This window comes from Amyelois transitella, chromosome 17 (assembly GCF_032362555.1).
Source record: "Amyelois transitella isolate CPQ chromosome 17, ilAmyTran1.1, whole genome shotgun sequence".
NCBI classification, from domain to species: Eukaryota; Metazoa; Arthropoda; class Insecta; order Lepidoptera; family Pyralidae; genus Amyelois; species Amyelois transitella.
This window is the reverse complement of record NC_083520.1, coordinates 8,989,890-9,005,166: the sequence shown is the minus strand read 5'-3', so window position 1 is coordinate 9,005,166 and position 15,277 is coordinate 8,989,890. Positions and strand designations below refer to the sequence as shown.

The window sequence follows — 15,277 nt, the reverse complement described above, 5'->3', positions numbered from 1 at the left end:
TATTAAATTCGTGACTTCGATAATTTACACTCTGAAACCAGGATGCGCGAGAGCGGTATATTAATCAAACATCTCTGATATTAACTGTAACTAAATGACGCATTCATGATGCACTCATAGGTACTAAGCATTAACTTTTTGCTCTGAGGAGTTCCGATGACGTCACAAGCCAAACATTTTATTTTTACCTTGAAAGGTGACTCAGAAATTCTTAGAAACAGCACTATATTATGCAATTCTTGTCGCTGAGTGTACGAAAGATACATAATATGTCTTAAAGTGTGTGAAATGAATATTTATGTCATAAACTTGGGTTTCTTCTTTTAGGCGTTGGGCTAGCAATTCCTCAATTTCTCCTCTTTCTCTCAATTCCTCGTTGGGTTTCAATTCTTACATTAAGCTCACAGATGAACGTGGCCGTCACAACCGTTGGCTCTGTCTACCCTGCAAGGGATATAGACGCGGTAATATGTAAGTTATTTCATAAAAAAATTATGTTTGTCATTACTAATTACAATACTTTAATTATTACCCTGCCCATTACAAAAACATCGTTTTTTTGAGAAAATGAGAAGTTCTTACTCATACTTAATGAGTAACTAATTTGTAAGTACCTACCTACTGATGAGGTAATTATGTAATCATCCATATTAGGTGCTATGCAGAAAGCCGGCAATAATAATTTGCAAAAACAGAAAGATAATTAAATAATGACAAAATTTCATCGAATTATACTTACTTGATGTGAATTTTCAAAATTAACTTAACTATTGGTGCCGTTTGGTTTCCGACACTTTAGAATAGAACTCTCTCATGGACGTCGTAAGAGCTGACTAAGAGATAGGCTTGGGATTCCTCTTGTAGGCGTTGGGCTAGGTACCTGTTATGTACTATTTGAATCTCAATTCCATCATAAAGCCATATAATCGAACGTGGCCTTTTAGTCTTTTCAAAACAATCTGTCTAATCATATATGGATGGACAGGAGAGCCCAGGATGTAGTCACGTCAATGGATATAGACGTGACTACATCCTGGGCTCTCAGTCTTTGCGAGAATATTGGCTCTGTCTATCGCGTAAGGACGTGATTATATTTATGTAAAGAATGTATTTCGTTCGAATTGTGCCTAACAAAGTCCCTTATTCTGAAATTTTAGAACATAACAACAGTCCGATACCAATGGTACCACCATCAGCTGTCAATATGTTATCGATCACACTTGACCTTCACACTTCTAGCACGTGGCATATAGCTCACGTTTCTATCCACATTCTACCCTATGACGACCCGCATGCTATACATATACACACATATACAAAGATAAGAGTATTAAAACACGAGAAATGTACTTGTGTGCGTTTTGTTTTGACGCATTGCGCACACATAGACAAATATACGAATACAGGGCGATGTAAACAGTTCACTACACGAACATTTCAGTTTTACCCGATATGACGGCGGAGGGGGGAGGAAGCCGCGCCAGCGAGGGGGGAGGGCGCCGTAATGAATGGTCTATATTACGGCGCGCGGACGCAAGGGAAGCCAGTTTGTTTCTAGAAGTAAACAAATACACACCTTCCCAGAGGACATCCTAGTTAGACCCCCGGCTTCAAGCCAAGAAATGGGTACGTTCACCTCAATATTTGCATGTTTAATCATCAGTCATCTTCTCATTTTAGGTTACTGTTATCTGTTATCAACATTGGTCAGTTATCTGAACGAAAAGTGACAATTTATTGCCAAAGTTCTTTTATCATTGGCCAAATATTCTTATAATTTCTTTTGCAGTCGAAAACTATCTTCGCGGTCAATTGTTCACCTCAATATTTGCATGTTTAATCATCATCATGTAACCATTAATCATCTTTTAATTTTAGGTTACTGTTATCTGTTATCAACATTGGTCAGTTATCTGAACAAAAAGTGACAATTTATTGCCAAAGTTCTTTTATCATTGCCCAAATATTTTTATAATTTCTTTTGCAGTCGAAAACTATCTTTGCGGTCAATTTTTATGAGTATCATTGTTAAGCGGAAATGATAAGTACAGGCCGATCTATAAGATTTACCTCGGTCACATTATGTGACCATGAACTTTGAATTCTTCAACTTCTGGGTCATGCAATTTTACTTCTCACCTTATGGCCCTTCTTCATCCTGGCTTTAGTCCCGATCGCAATCTCATCACACTGCAGAAGAGCAGTTTGTCTATGACAATGGATCTTAGATTGGATGAGTCAGGTTTTACTCCCATCTGACCTCCGCAATCTTAACCTCCCAAGATTACCAAGATACTTTTATAACTGTAATTTAACAAAGACAATATACGCTGCTTAAAAAAAAATGCCATCTCTATATACCTACATTTTGCAAACTATACCTGGCTCTTCCCGGAGTTCGTTCCTGGATTTCTACCGGACATAGTCCCTTTTCCATTATATGACATGAATCCCTAATGTCTGATAGCTTCTCTTCCTGTCCTGAGATCCCATCGTTAAATCTTAAATTATAATATTTTTCATCTAAACGATTGACTATAGGGTAGCAACCTGTCACTATCAAATTGGACTCTCAATTCCATCAATATGCCACACCGCTAAACATGGCATTCAAGTCTTTAAGAGACTGTTGGCTCTGTCAATCCCGTAAGGGATAAAGACGTGGTTATGTGTATGTCGGATAGCTTTTTCCTAAAGTTCCCATTAAGGTAGTCTCGTTTATTCGCAAGAGGATGAATCATGGCACATTCATGTTTTCAAACATTCTTTGCGAACTTTTTTCAATTGATCATCCATCAGAGCTTCAAAAGGTGACAGGTTGCTAGCCCATCGCCTAAAAAAAAGGATCGCAATTTTATAAGCCTACCCCTTAGTCGCCTTTAACGACATCCATGGGAGAGAAATGGAGTGGTCCTATTCTTTTTTCTATTGGTGCCGGGAACCACACTGCACAAATACTTCCCTTAGAACAATATGTCGGTTAACTATTATAAATGTAATCATGCTTCATAAATATATTTCCTCCTGTATAACGAAGTTATAAACTTCTTCTTGTAGGCGATTTCCTAGCAATCTGTCACTATTTGAATGTCAATTCCATTATAAGGGCATACAGCTGAACGTGGCCTTTCGGTCTTTTCAACACTGTTGGCTCTGTATACCTCGCAAGGGATATAGACCTGATAATATGTTTGTGTACAACATACATACATAAAATCACGCCTCTTTCCCGGAGGGGTAGGCAGAGACTACCTCTTTCCACTTGCCACGATCTCTGGATATTTCCTTCGCTTCATCTCATGCTCTTCATGCAAGCTCGGCGGTTTCGGGTACTTTTGACCTGACCCTTTACCAGGAGGTCCTTAATTTGATCAAGATACGTTCATCTAGGTCTTCCCACTCCGAACTTGTGTACAACGAACTAAGTAAACCCATGTAATGCTAGGGTATCTTTTCTTAACCCATTTATTGGTTTAAACTCAAAGGCATTTCTAGATTGCAAGAGTCAGGGCCGCAATGTATGCGTCATCACGAACATCGCGTGACACACTTTAGCAAATTAGTTAACTATGAATGGTCTAAATTGTGTCATTAATTCGATCGTCCGTATATCTCTTTCGTTTGTCTAAAAAGAACATTTAACTGTAGAAGATATGTTCCCTTTTAATTGATCTTACAAATTTGTCTTATGAAGACTACAGTTATTATCATTAGGTAACTTTTCACGATCCTATTACTGTGGATTAGTTTGATAAGGTGTGCTTGGTTTGCGTTTCAATATAACAATCCTACCAGCACTAATGGCTCTACCAATCTTCCATGTATACGTGCCGAATCATATTCGGAGTGGGTTGCTCTCGCCTTTGCTCTCTCAGCGTACCCTTGCTCGACTTCCTACAAAATATGTTATTTATATAATTGTTTATTCTGTTTAGGTAACATTTACAATTTGTAAAGTACAATAAGCTGATTAATACTAATAGCATTATCTACCTGTCTTCCATTGGGTTAAGCAGAGAACCTTGTTTGTATTTCTTGCCGCTATTCATATCAATGTAGCTATGGAGAAAGGAATATAGAAACTGTCGAATTACTTTATAAAACATTCAAATACATATTTGAATTACTGCCAAAGTTATCCAGACGTCATTCCCATTTCCAAAATGTGCTAAAAATATATTTGCTGGATATGTTATTGACGCACTTGCTTTTAATATTTGGACATCTGCCAGGATTACCTGGTTGGTCTTGATTCTTGACACTTCCATAAATAGAAACATTCAACAGTCCCTGGGAACATTGTTTCTGCCTCATATTTACGTATACCCGGTTGCACCCTTCACTGTTAACGTCATCTAGGTATCTCAACCAATATACCTCAATTTCAAAAGCCGTTAACACGCCGGAAACTAATAATTTTATATTATTGTTCCAGAAACGTTAAATATAAAACCGTTAAGTAAGGAACAGTGGTCTCCAGAGACGCCGAACGGCTTGGAGGCCACTGAGCTCGAAGGGCCGCCCGCGCCGGCCGACATGGCATCTACTTCGAGCGAAGAGCGGGCCATGCGCCGCGTCGTTGGCCGCTGGGGAGCCGAGTGGTTGAGCTGACTCGGCTCGGTACAGAAACCCCCCGGCCTACAATGGCCGGCCGACCACCCCCTGCCGCCCCCGCGGTGGGGGGCCCCTCGCCCGGCTCTGCACCTCTCCCTGCAGCAGTACGAGGACTTGGTCGCTAAAGCCGAGGCGCTGTTGAGCCGACTCGTTGTTAATGAAAACTACGACTCTGTCAACAACTTCCTGACACTCTTCGATACGTACATGGCTGCGCCTGATGATAATCTACTTGAGTTTTACCAGAAATACAACCCGCCAATACGCCCGCACAAGAACACCTGCGTGGGCTTGGGTATGGAAGTCATGAAGAAGCTCAAAGTGTTGGAGAACGATTTCCCGGGTATAACTAAATCGATGATGCTCGTATCTTGCGATGAGAATATACAAGATCTGAACGACTACGCTACGTCCTGTCCTGGGCCTCAAGGGTTTTTAATTGAGACAGAGAAGGACCATGTTATGGTCGCGATCCACGTGAAGATTGGGGACAGACCTGGCGTGTTCCTGTCGGACTTGGGGTACCACATCGCCCGCGTTGTCACCGTGATGGCGGATCGCTGCTACCCACATACTGGTAAGTTATCTTTATGGTTAGTACTTAAGAGATCATAATAAAACTCTCATGTTTCCCATTGTAATTCTTAACAATGCCTTATCATTTAAGTCTTTGTTTACATGATTTAGTACTTATATGCTTAATGTATCTCAGTCATGCAAGCTATTATCTAGTGCCTGATTATAGTATTAGCGACTGATAAATCAAAGATAATTGTTGCCTCGTGATATGTAGTTGAATGACTTTCCTTGGCTAGTATCTTATTCCAATCTCTTTTTCCAGGTTGGTTTACCCAGTCCGATCAGCCCCATTGCCGAAAAGAGTACAACTATCAGTTCAACCTTCACAACAGTAATTACGTGGAGTGGCATGAGAGGGAGACCAGGGGGAAAGTGGTGAAGGAGCGCCTATCTCTGGTGTACGTGGCCAAAGCTTATCTGTCAGCTGTCAGCGTAACGGAGAAGAGGAATCTTGTGTGGGATTTGAGGTACGTATCAATAGTTTTCTTGTTCCTAGTGGCAAAATACTTGGTATTGCCACAGAATTATTGATTATTATCAAATACACAGAAATAGGTGTGTAATAACTGTTAAACCTTAGATTAAATCTAGGTGTTTGAAATGCAACACAAAAAAAGGAGCCAAGTTCAAATTATAGTTAAGTTAGAATTAATGTCAAATTGTAAAACATGGAGAGCACGTTAATGTTTATGGTTAACAAAATGTATTTTATCTATTCCAGGAGTTTACTTGCGAGAGATCCCAAGGGCAACTTGACTGCAGGAATCTACTTCCCTCTTAAACCTAAGACTCAGGAGTTCACCATCTTCTTCGACAGCAATTCCGGCAAACAGAGGAAGAAACTCAAGTTTGAAACTTTCTTAGTTCTTCAAAAGGTAAATGATTTTAAAAACTAGGAATACAAACTCTCGAGTTACCTAAGCCTCTCCTCAATTATTAGAACATGTTGGATTTGTCAGAAGAATTGTTCGCTTGTACTTCAGCGAAAATTACATTTACTTAGAAAATTTTCTATTACAAAACCCAAAACCTCTTTATGTTACTTGGTTTTAACATTTTGGCCTTTTATTACAGATTCCTGATGCAGTAGTGGATGAAGTGGAACAGTGCAATGACCAGTTACATCTCAAGGATGGCGAACTGCTGTCCATCCTCAAGAGACTAGCCCACATCATGGCCGACGAAGAGTACATGGCTGAACTCCTTGACGTCAATGCAAAAATTGTGCAGCTTTCTGCTGGAAACTAGATCACCTGATTCCAGTATTAAATGATGTTCCTGGCGGTAGAATATTAGTTGGTTGTAAATTTTTTGAAGTAATTGTGCGATTTTTAAGAATCAGATTTGGTATTTTAGACACAATTACACAGAAACAAGTACACAGAATTGAAATGGATACTCCTGCCAAAGTTGTCAAATCAAAATAGAAGACCAACAACTTGTTTTATGTCAGACTGGCAGCCGAACAACAACTATGGATTTTTAAAGCACGTTAGTAACTTGCTACTGTAGTTGATGCATAAACCAACAATTGTGAACCTATCGGAAATTAAAGAGGAAGACTTTATCCACATTTTTGAAGACAGTACTTGTAGAAGCGCCATCAACAATACTATGAATGAAGTCAGGAAGATTAATATTTTTAACTTATTTTATAGATCATTAGTCAATTTGATTATTTCTTGGGGATTTATTATCATAACGTATGTCAACAGTATTCCATTCTCATTAAATTCTCAATTATTTTGATTGTCATCTTTACTCAGTATTTCATTATCGTTACTTTCTCATGCATGTTTATTATTGTATCTTACATGGGTTTTAATTCTATCATTTTTTATGTAGAGTAGTCGTTTGTAGTCATAATGAAACTGAAACGAGGTATCGGCTCAGCGGGTAAATAAACATAAAAATATATGTATTCGTTGTTTTATTTACATGACCTTAAAATATTATTTAACTGCAAACCTGTTACCTTCTTCTTCCTGGCATTATTCCGGATACTGAAGTTAGGTTTTACATGAACCGATTCTTGTCAGAACCGCGCAACCTTTGCAGAAGTTACAGGCTGCAGTACTTGGCAGCTGTACTCCTGATTGTGTATGGGAAATTTCAAGAAGTTTATCAGAATCCGTGCCTTACAAACTCTTCGCACAAACAAGCAGAAGCAATGTAGCGCCATCTATGTTTTTCATTTGAAATTCGATGATCGTCAAACGATCTAGCGTATGATCCAGCGGTTGTAAAGAACGCAATGAAGCGTACGTTCTAATTAGTAGTTGGACGTGGCGATAGATGGCAGTAGCGTTTTTTTTTCTTTTATGTAAAGTTTTTAACATTGATTATTTTGTTAGGGCTAATCTTTTTGTTAGGGCTAATCTCCGAATATATTGTGGATCATGAAAATTATGTCACCATTCAAAAGGTACATCTGCGGGTGTTGTGTTATAAGTACTACAGGCGTAGCCGTAGCGGGCCGCTAGTGTTTCATAATTTAATTGGTGAAAGTTTGTACTTGATAAATTTTCACGATTCAAGATGTAGTCTCTGCTTTCCCCTTCAGGAAAAAGGAGTGATCGTATGTATACGAACAACTTGTATGGTAGAGGAATTTAGGAGTAACATTTATCAGATCTACAAACGCGTTACTTGGTTTATTAACTTTTTTAATAATTAAACTTGGGCATTAATTCATTTATTGGTATTCTATGGGTGCCGTGTGGTTCCCGGCACCAATAGAAAAAATACAGGTCCACTTCATCTCTTTCCCATGAATGTCTTAAAAGTTTAGGCGATGGGCAAGCAACCTGTCACTATTTGAATCTCAATTTGGAGCTGAACGTGGCCCTTCAGTCTCTTCAAGACTGTTGGCTCCGTCTACCCCGCAAGAGATATAGACTCACGTCTATATGTACCTATGTATGTACTAAAATCTTATGTTCTTTTGTTTTTCATCTCTGCTAAACTAGACCGTCATTATCACTTGTTATCACAACAAAACAATGGCCGAGCATGACGCGTTCGCCATATGTGTTTGTTTTTCAAATTATAACTGTGGTTAGTATATAGTACCTACTCGTATAAACCTTAAAACGAATTTCGCAACATTTTTACTTTCGTGATTGTGAATTTTTTTTATCAGTGTGTAGGGACACAATGTACTTAAGTGTGAATGTTATGTGCCAGTGATTTTGTGTGAGAGCGGCGAATGAATGACGTGTGGTCAGTTACTGCGCACTCGTCCTCACGTAGTTTAGTTATTGGAAAATTAATTCATTTAATAAAAGTAAAATTTAATTATGTAAAACAATTTATTATTAAAGATCAGTGGCGGTGCTCCCAGTAGATGAGGAACCTCACACTATAACAAAATAGGCACTCAATAATATTTTAAATTGAACCAGCACATTTAATTTTATATATTTAGGAGCCTATAGTGAGTCTAAGCTACCTTGGGGTCCGCTATTAGACATTACTCCTTCCACTTATTCTGGTCTGTATCATCTTCAGTTATAAGACCACCTACCCGCATATCATTTACACCAGTTTTTATTTATTTCTTTAACAAGCCGCCGTGTGGTTCCCGGCACCATTACAAAACAGAATAGGACCACTCCATCTCTTTCCCACGGATGTCGTAAAGGCGACTAAGGGATAGGCTTATAAACTTGGGATTCCTCTTTTAGGCGATGGGCTAGCAACCTGTCAGTATTTGAATCTCAATTCTATCACTAACTAAACAGCTGAGCTTGGCCTATGAGTCTTTTCAAGACTGGTGGCTCTGTCTACCCCGCTGGGGATAAAGACGTGATCATATGTATGTATGTATGTATGTTTAACAAAACTTTATGCACGTAAAACGTACAACAGGTGGACTAAATGCCACAAGGGATTCTCTGCCCGTCAGGTTTTCTTCCGCCTGCCTCTTTTACCTGGTCAAGGAGATAGCTGCATAGACATTTAATCCTTAGATTGTGGTATCAATAGGTAGGTACCTAACTGATTATAGAATACATAACTCTTTATTGTACCACATAAGATTACAGCAAATTTACATCTATGTAAAAAAAAAACATTGCAGAAATAGGCGACCTTATGCGATCTCTTCCAGGTGAGCTACTCAGAGACGAGAGGGTTTAAAACGTGTCTTTGAAAAAGTTAATGTTTTATTTTCTCATTATATAAAGACTAGGAAATAATACAAAGTAATAGATCAAATGAATCATACTTATGTGGCTTGCGTTACCCTTTGTGTGGCTTGCAATGACTACGGTTCATATCTCTTTAGCACGTGCCATGATAAGAAAGTCATAAAATAACGCGACTAATTAAGAACCTCTTCCTTTTTAATGTTTGTTGAAATCACGGTTTAGTAAAATCACAATAATAATAATTATCATCAACCTTCATCAGACGACTAAGGGGGAATATAGGTTATGTTACATACATACATATATACATATGGTCAATTATTATTCTATTAGAAGTTTTATTAATAGTTTATTCGTAGGAAAAGTTCTTTGGAGCGCAATAGTTACTTAAATATTCTTTATCAAAAAATTTACATATCTTAATCCTACTACTATTATAAAGGCGAAAGTTTGTATGGATGTTTGTTACTCTTTCACGCAAAAACTACTGAACCGATTACCATGAAATTTGGTATGTAGGTAGCTGAAGACCCAGAATAACACACAGGCTACTTTTTATCCCAGAGTTCCCGCGGGATTGATAGGGTTTCCATGCGGACGAAGTCGCGGGCGGCCTCTAGTATATACTATATTAAAATTTACTAATTATATTTAAACTTCTAATGTACATTAACTATTCTAATTTAGGTATATTATTACCTAACTAATGACTAAACATTTGTTTTAAAGCAAAATACTGATACGTGTAACTTGCTCTGTGTTACATTCGAATTTACGTCCTAAAAGTCACGTTGGCCGAAAACGTGAAACTAATGCGATATAGTTTATCGATAAACTATACTTCACAAGTAACTTCAGACTGGTAGAGCTGAATTTGAAGTAAAAATCTGAAAATAGTGCATTTCCTTTGCATTGGTAACACTATCACAGTACAAACTATTGGTAACACTCACCAAATTTTGTTTTAGTGCCGTGTGGTTCCCGGCACCAATACAAGAAAGAAAAGTACCACTCAATCTCTTTCCCATGGATGTCGTAAAAGGCGACTAAGAGATAGGCTTACAAATTTGGGATTCTTTTCTAGGCGATGGGCTAGCAAACTGTCACTATTTGAATGTCAATTCTATTATTAAGCCAAATAAGCCACGTTCAGCGGCCATTCAGTCTTTTCAAGACTGTTGGTTCTGTCTACCCCGCAAGGGATATAGACGTGACTATATGTATGTATGTATGTAAATTTTGTTTTATCTGTGAACTTTTCGGATTTTTGGTCCTTGGTCCTAAGGATATGGATATGGTCCTTCGAGCCGGATCATTTTCTTATAACAGCGTATTTTTAAATGCATTATGGGCTTCGAGGAGCTCCGTATTAAACTCATATTAAACATCCTCCTAGCTCCTGGTGATCCCCCATGGGAAGTAAATATGGATGAATAAGTAAATATATTATCCGGATAAATCAGGTTTTTACACGAAGCTACACCCGTCTCACATCGCAATTGACTTTTATATTCTGCGCGAAAATAGAAGCAGTTTGCATACATTATATACTTTGTTCCCATTTCAAATCCTTATTTAAATATAAAGTAAGAATCCACAAACTCGTCGAACCTGTATCCTTGTAAAAACAAGTACAAAACAAGGATACTATAAATATAGGTAGTCCCTTTTTGCCAAAACCTCATCTTACTTACCTATTTTGCTTTTGAAATAAATTCCGAATAAATACTCCCAATTTGAACCTGTATTCTGAGAACGGCAACAGATAAAACTAGTGACGTGTCAACTCGCTCGAGACAAAGTTGTGGACATTGACACAGCTGATTATGTCGTACGAGATGTAAATGATCTAGTGATGTATTTTACTGTTGTACACAACCATAGCAATTAGGATGACGATCTGAATGAGCCAGAATATAATTTACAAGTCTAATTAGAGTGGTGGTGGAACAGCGTGGTCCCGCCTTTGTCATGCGCAGTCGTCATGACGCCACGTTTTAACACGTGCTGCGTTGCGCTATAGACATGCGCGGTAACTGGTTGTAAATAACGGATATAAGTTATAACTAGTTATTGCACAAAAAATATATATAGCCGCAATTTAAGTTTACACCAAAGTGTATGATCGAATTTGCTTTTGTCAGCGGTAATGTCAGGGACATAATTATTATGTCACCTAAACAAATAATTTTTTGCGATGCCAAAAAAGTGTCAATACAGCTAAAGATGACCATTCAGTCTATTTCTTCTTTAAATATGTATGTATTAAAATAAGTACTTACTTACAATATGTATGTTTTTAAAAAATGATAAGGCTGCTATTATTGAAAATCCAACTATGAGAAAGAAACATAGTCTAATATAAACAAGGTTTCCTGCGATAAGTCTCGCTATTATATTTTATATTGTCCTTGTTTTATACGGTATTGATATATTTGCAATAACAAACTTAAAAATAAATTAATGTGCGTTTAATTTCACTAATTTAACGAAATAACTAGTGTTGTTCCGCGTCGCTATAATAACGGTTAGCGTTATTTCATCGTAACCGCCCATCACTACTTGAATGTAAATATATTAACGAGCACACCGCACCGCACAACGATCAGTTTGTCTGTTGTCGTGGCAGGACCCGCTTGCATAGGGCGCGCCCGCGAGCAACGTGCTTTTCTTTTTTTATTTGGCTTCTAGCCGTTGTATGGGTAAGTTTTTTTTTTCATTAATATTGAAAACAATCGTCTCATATTTCTATCTTGATAATAATAATCCTTAAAGATATCCTAGACGAATGTTCATGCATAGTGAATGAGTTTCGTGCGCGATATAGGTAGCTAGCCGTTGTATTGTTTCAAACATAAACAAAGGCGCGATCGTTATGTTTTTTCTCTAATTGCACAGTTTAATGTGCTAAGTGTTACAGTTTTAAGCGCTAAACGCAATAACTATTGTTGAGATTATAAATAATTATGGCAGATAATTAAATAAAATAAATTGAGGGTCGGTTTATGACTAAAACGATGTACGAAATGTCTCTCACGCGATTTGAAAATAAATGAATGTTTAATTTTATCATTTCAATTGATCAGAAAGGGCATAGGTATTTTTATTTTAGTATACGTCTGTCTAATGGCATACCTATACTAAGTAACGCAATGCAGAAAACAACTTTCACTGTTCGTGAACTACAATTTTCTTAAGAAATTGTGTGGAATTATAACGGCTTTAATTTACTTAGTAAAATATCGGAACTTAATTAGCAACGTAACAATTTTAAACATTTTGCATTTTGATAATAAACCTAGACACGTGATCGTTTTTATATATTTCATTGCAAATGTTTGATGCCAAATTGTTCGTGTTTTTATTTTACCTATACCTTACCTCACTTTAAGACATAATACAAGAAAAGATGATGTGGTCTTAGTTCCCTCTTCCGGAAATAACACGTTAAATATTTATAATAACATTATCGTTTCGTTATAGAACTAACTGCGTCATCGTTAGGGTTAAGTTTTATATTCTAGGTATCTGTTTTGAGTAATTAAGGTTACACTAACTTCAGGCACCTCAAGGCAAAATAATCCCTTCGCTTTTTTGCCTAGTAACATAGGTAGGTATGTTCGGATCATCGGTAATATAATTTTATAAAATTTTACATCGGTTATATAATTTTTTGCATATAATTTTTGTTATTTCGGTGACTCCTCACGAGACCCAATTTAATTTTGTAAACAAAGTGTAACAAAAAAAGATTAAAATATTTACATAAGTTATGCAACATGTTTATTGATTTTCCTAACTATTTAAATATAATATTATATGACGGCCCATTGTGGTCGTCGAGACATCGTCGCAAAGAATACGAACAGCATTATTGGAAACCATAGTTGATAGATACTGATGATTTAAATCAGTTGTGCTGTCCTCATTTAGAACCCCCAAGTCATGTGCATGATCCTGAAGCGTGACCGAATGGTGCTGTCAGGTAATATGTCACTGGAATAGGGGTGAGTGGAGAAGTGGTAACACAATCCAAAAATAAAAAAAAATCACTAGAAAAAATGACGTTACGTTACGTTATTAAAAACGAAAAAGCAGTGTATCCTTTCGTTGATTCGGGTCGTATAACTGAAAAATAAGCAGAGCCACGTATTTTGATAACGGGTTAATTTCTAAAAGTGCATCTTTCTCATTTTTGTAATACTTTTTAAGCGACGAGCCCTTTTCTCCTTAATGACATCATGTTCAATAGTGGGCGAGCCATATATATTGATGGAATCAACAGCGTGGGTAGTCCTAAGGGTGTAAAGGTCACTGTTGTCTGAAGGTATTTGCATTTACGAACTAATAGGAAAGCACGTCAATTATCATTAAATACTATCTTTTGACGGTGTTTTTCCAAACACGAACTGGCAAGATAATGTTGATTATTTTCCTTGTTTAATCATCTCCGGTTGAATGGTTTATTGATATAGTTAATTTATAGGTATATATTTTTTTTATTATTGACACTTCTTTTTTTTTAATGTTGTGTCACGGTGGCACGGTATGTTTCTTTCATTTGCCATATTACTAGTCACCTCGTTTTCGATTCAGCGTTTTTTTTTTACACTCTAACAACCTTACGTTGTACCCATTTTTAAGACTTCTTCATACATAGTTTGAGATTAAAGTGTTAATTTTCTATATTAGCAGAAAAACATACATAAAATAAATATAATTTCCAATCGTTTTACGGCTATTTCATTTCATGACAAGGAACCAATATGAAGGTGCAAGATTCTCAGCACTCGACAAAAAACAACATCGACTTTGATGCCGTTTGCAACTCAAATCATTAACCATAATGGTTGTTTAATAATACACAACGTATAGGTGTCTATAACGACTGGCCGCGGCCAAGTCGTCGCAGCACTGACCCAGATTGCCGTGGTCACGTGACACACGTGCTACCAAACTAGTGTCTGACCTCCCAAATACACGTGAATGTAAGGCCCACCATTCGCTAACTGATAAAACAGCTTGTTCAATTCCGCATTCACGTTTTCGACCTCGATAATCGGCTTTTCCATTAATCCAAACGTCATAGAAGTAGTGTAACACACAGTTTTTGTGTGTGGTTACCATTTCTGAAAGGAAAGTTTCGTAAGGAACAACCATGGGAATAAGTACTTAAATATTTGGACTGGTAAGCAGTGGTGGACCACAGTTTGGAAACTGGGTTAAGTTCAGCTCTAACAGGATGTGTCAAGTCATTCGGCACGAAAGTGTATTTGTGGAATCATTTCTTAGCTGTTTGCCATTTTATTAATGTCTTGCATGAATGAAATTCATCTGCCGTAGCCGACATAAAATAATGACCTCAATGGCCCATTCAGCTTTATAATATTAGTATAGATTATAGATCCGTAATGAAATCGATTCAGGGTACCTGTCTATAATACAATGTTAACTGCTTTCCCTCCCTTCTTTAAATGTCATGTCACGTTTCAATGCTAGTGGTGTACGTCAGGAATTTCTCTTTTTCTATAAATACACCTCGTTGCCAAACGACAGTACAGACGAGAATAGCGAGCACGTGTATCTATAGATCTGAATCTCGGTCTTCTAGGTAATAATTTACACAACAGGTAATGACAGAGGCGGAGGGTAAAAAGGAACCGATCCTTCTTAGACTATCTTGATTTTTTAACTTAAGCTTTTTAACCTAGCAGCTAGCAGGCCTATTTCGTGAGTTGTAAAGTCGCTATTGTTTTGTTAGGTTAGGTAGGTATGTATTGTCTTAAAGAGAGAATCGGTTCCCTTTTGAAATGACATCCAGGATTACTTTGATCCAAATTAAGTTCTTTATTATCTCCAAATAAAACGTCACAATGTCTGTTTGAGTTAACCAGTTGGCTGCGAAATCTATACTCGTTTTGACAGTATTGATC

General features: G+C 37.3%; 1 protein-coding gene across 1 annotated transcript; it reads left to right on the top strand.

Annotated features, from left to right (window-relative positions):
- Positions 1–1,471: 1,471 nt before the first annotated feature.
- On the top strand, positions 1,472–7,114 carry LOC106138845 (uncharacterized). The gene is made up of 5 exons (XM_013340133.2): positions 1,472–1,626; positions 4,436–5,191; positions 5,456–5,660; positions 5,915–6,068; positions 6,268–7,114. The coding sequence occupies exons 2-5, from the start codon at positions 4,822–4,824 to the stop codon at positions 6,439–6,441; spliced, it is 903 nt and encodes a 300-aa protein (XP_013195587.1). The 5' UTR covers positions 1,472–1,626; positions 4,436–4,821; the 3' UTR covers positions 6,442–7,114.
- The last annotated feature ends 8,163 nt before the right edge of the window (positions 7,115–15,277 follow it).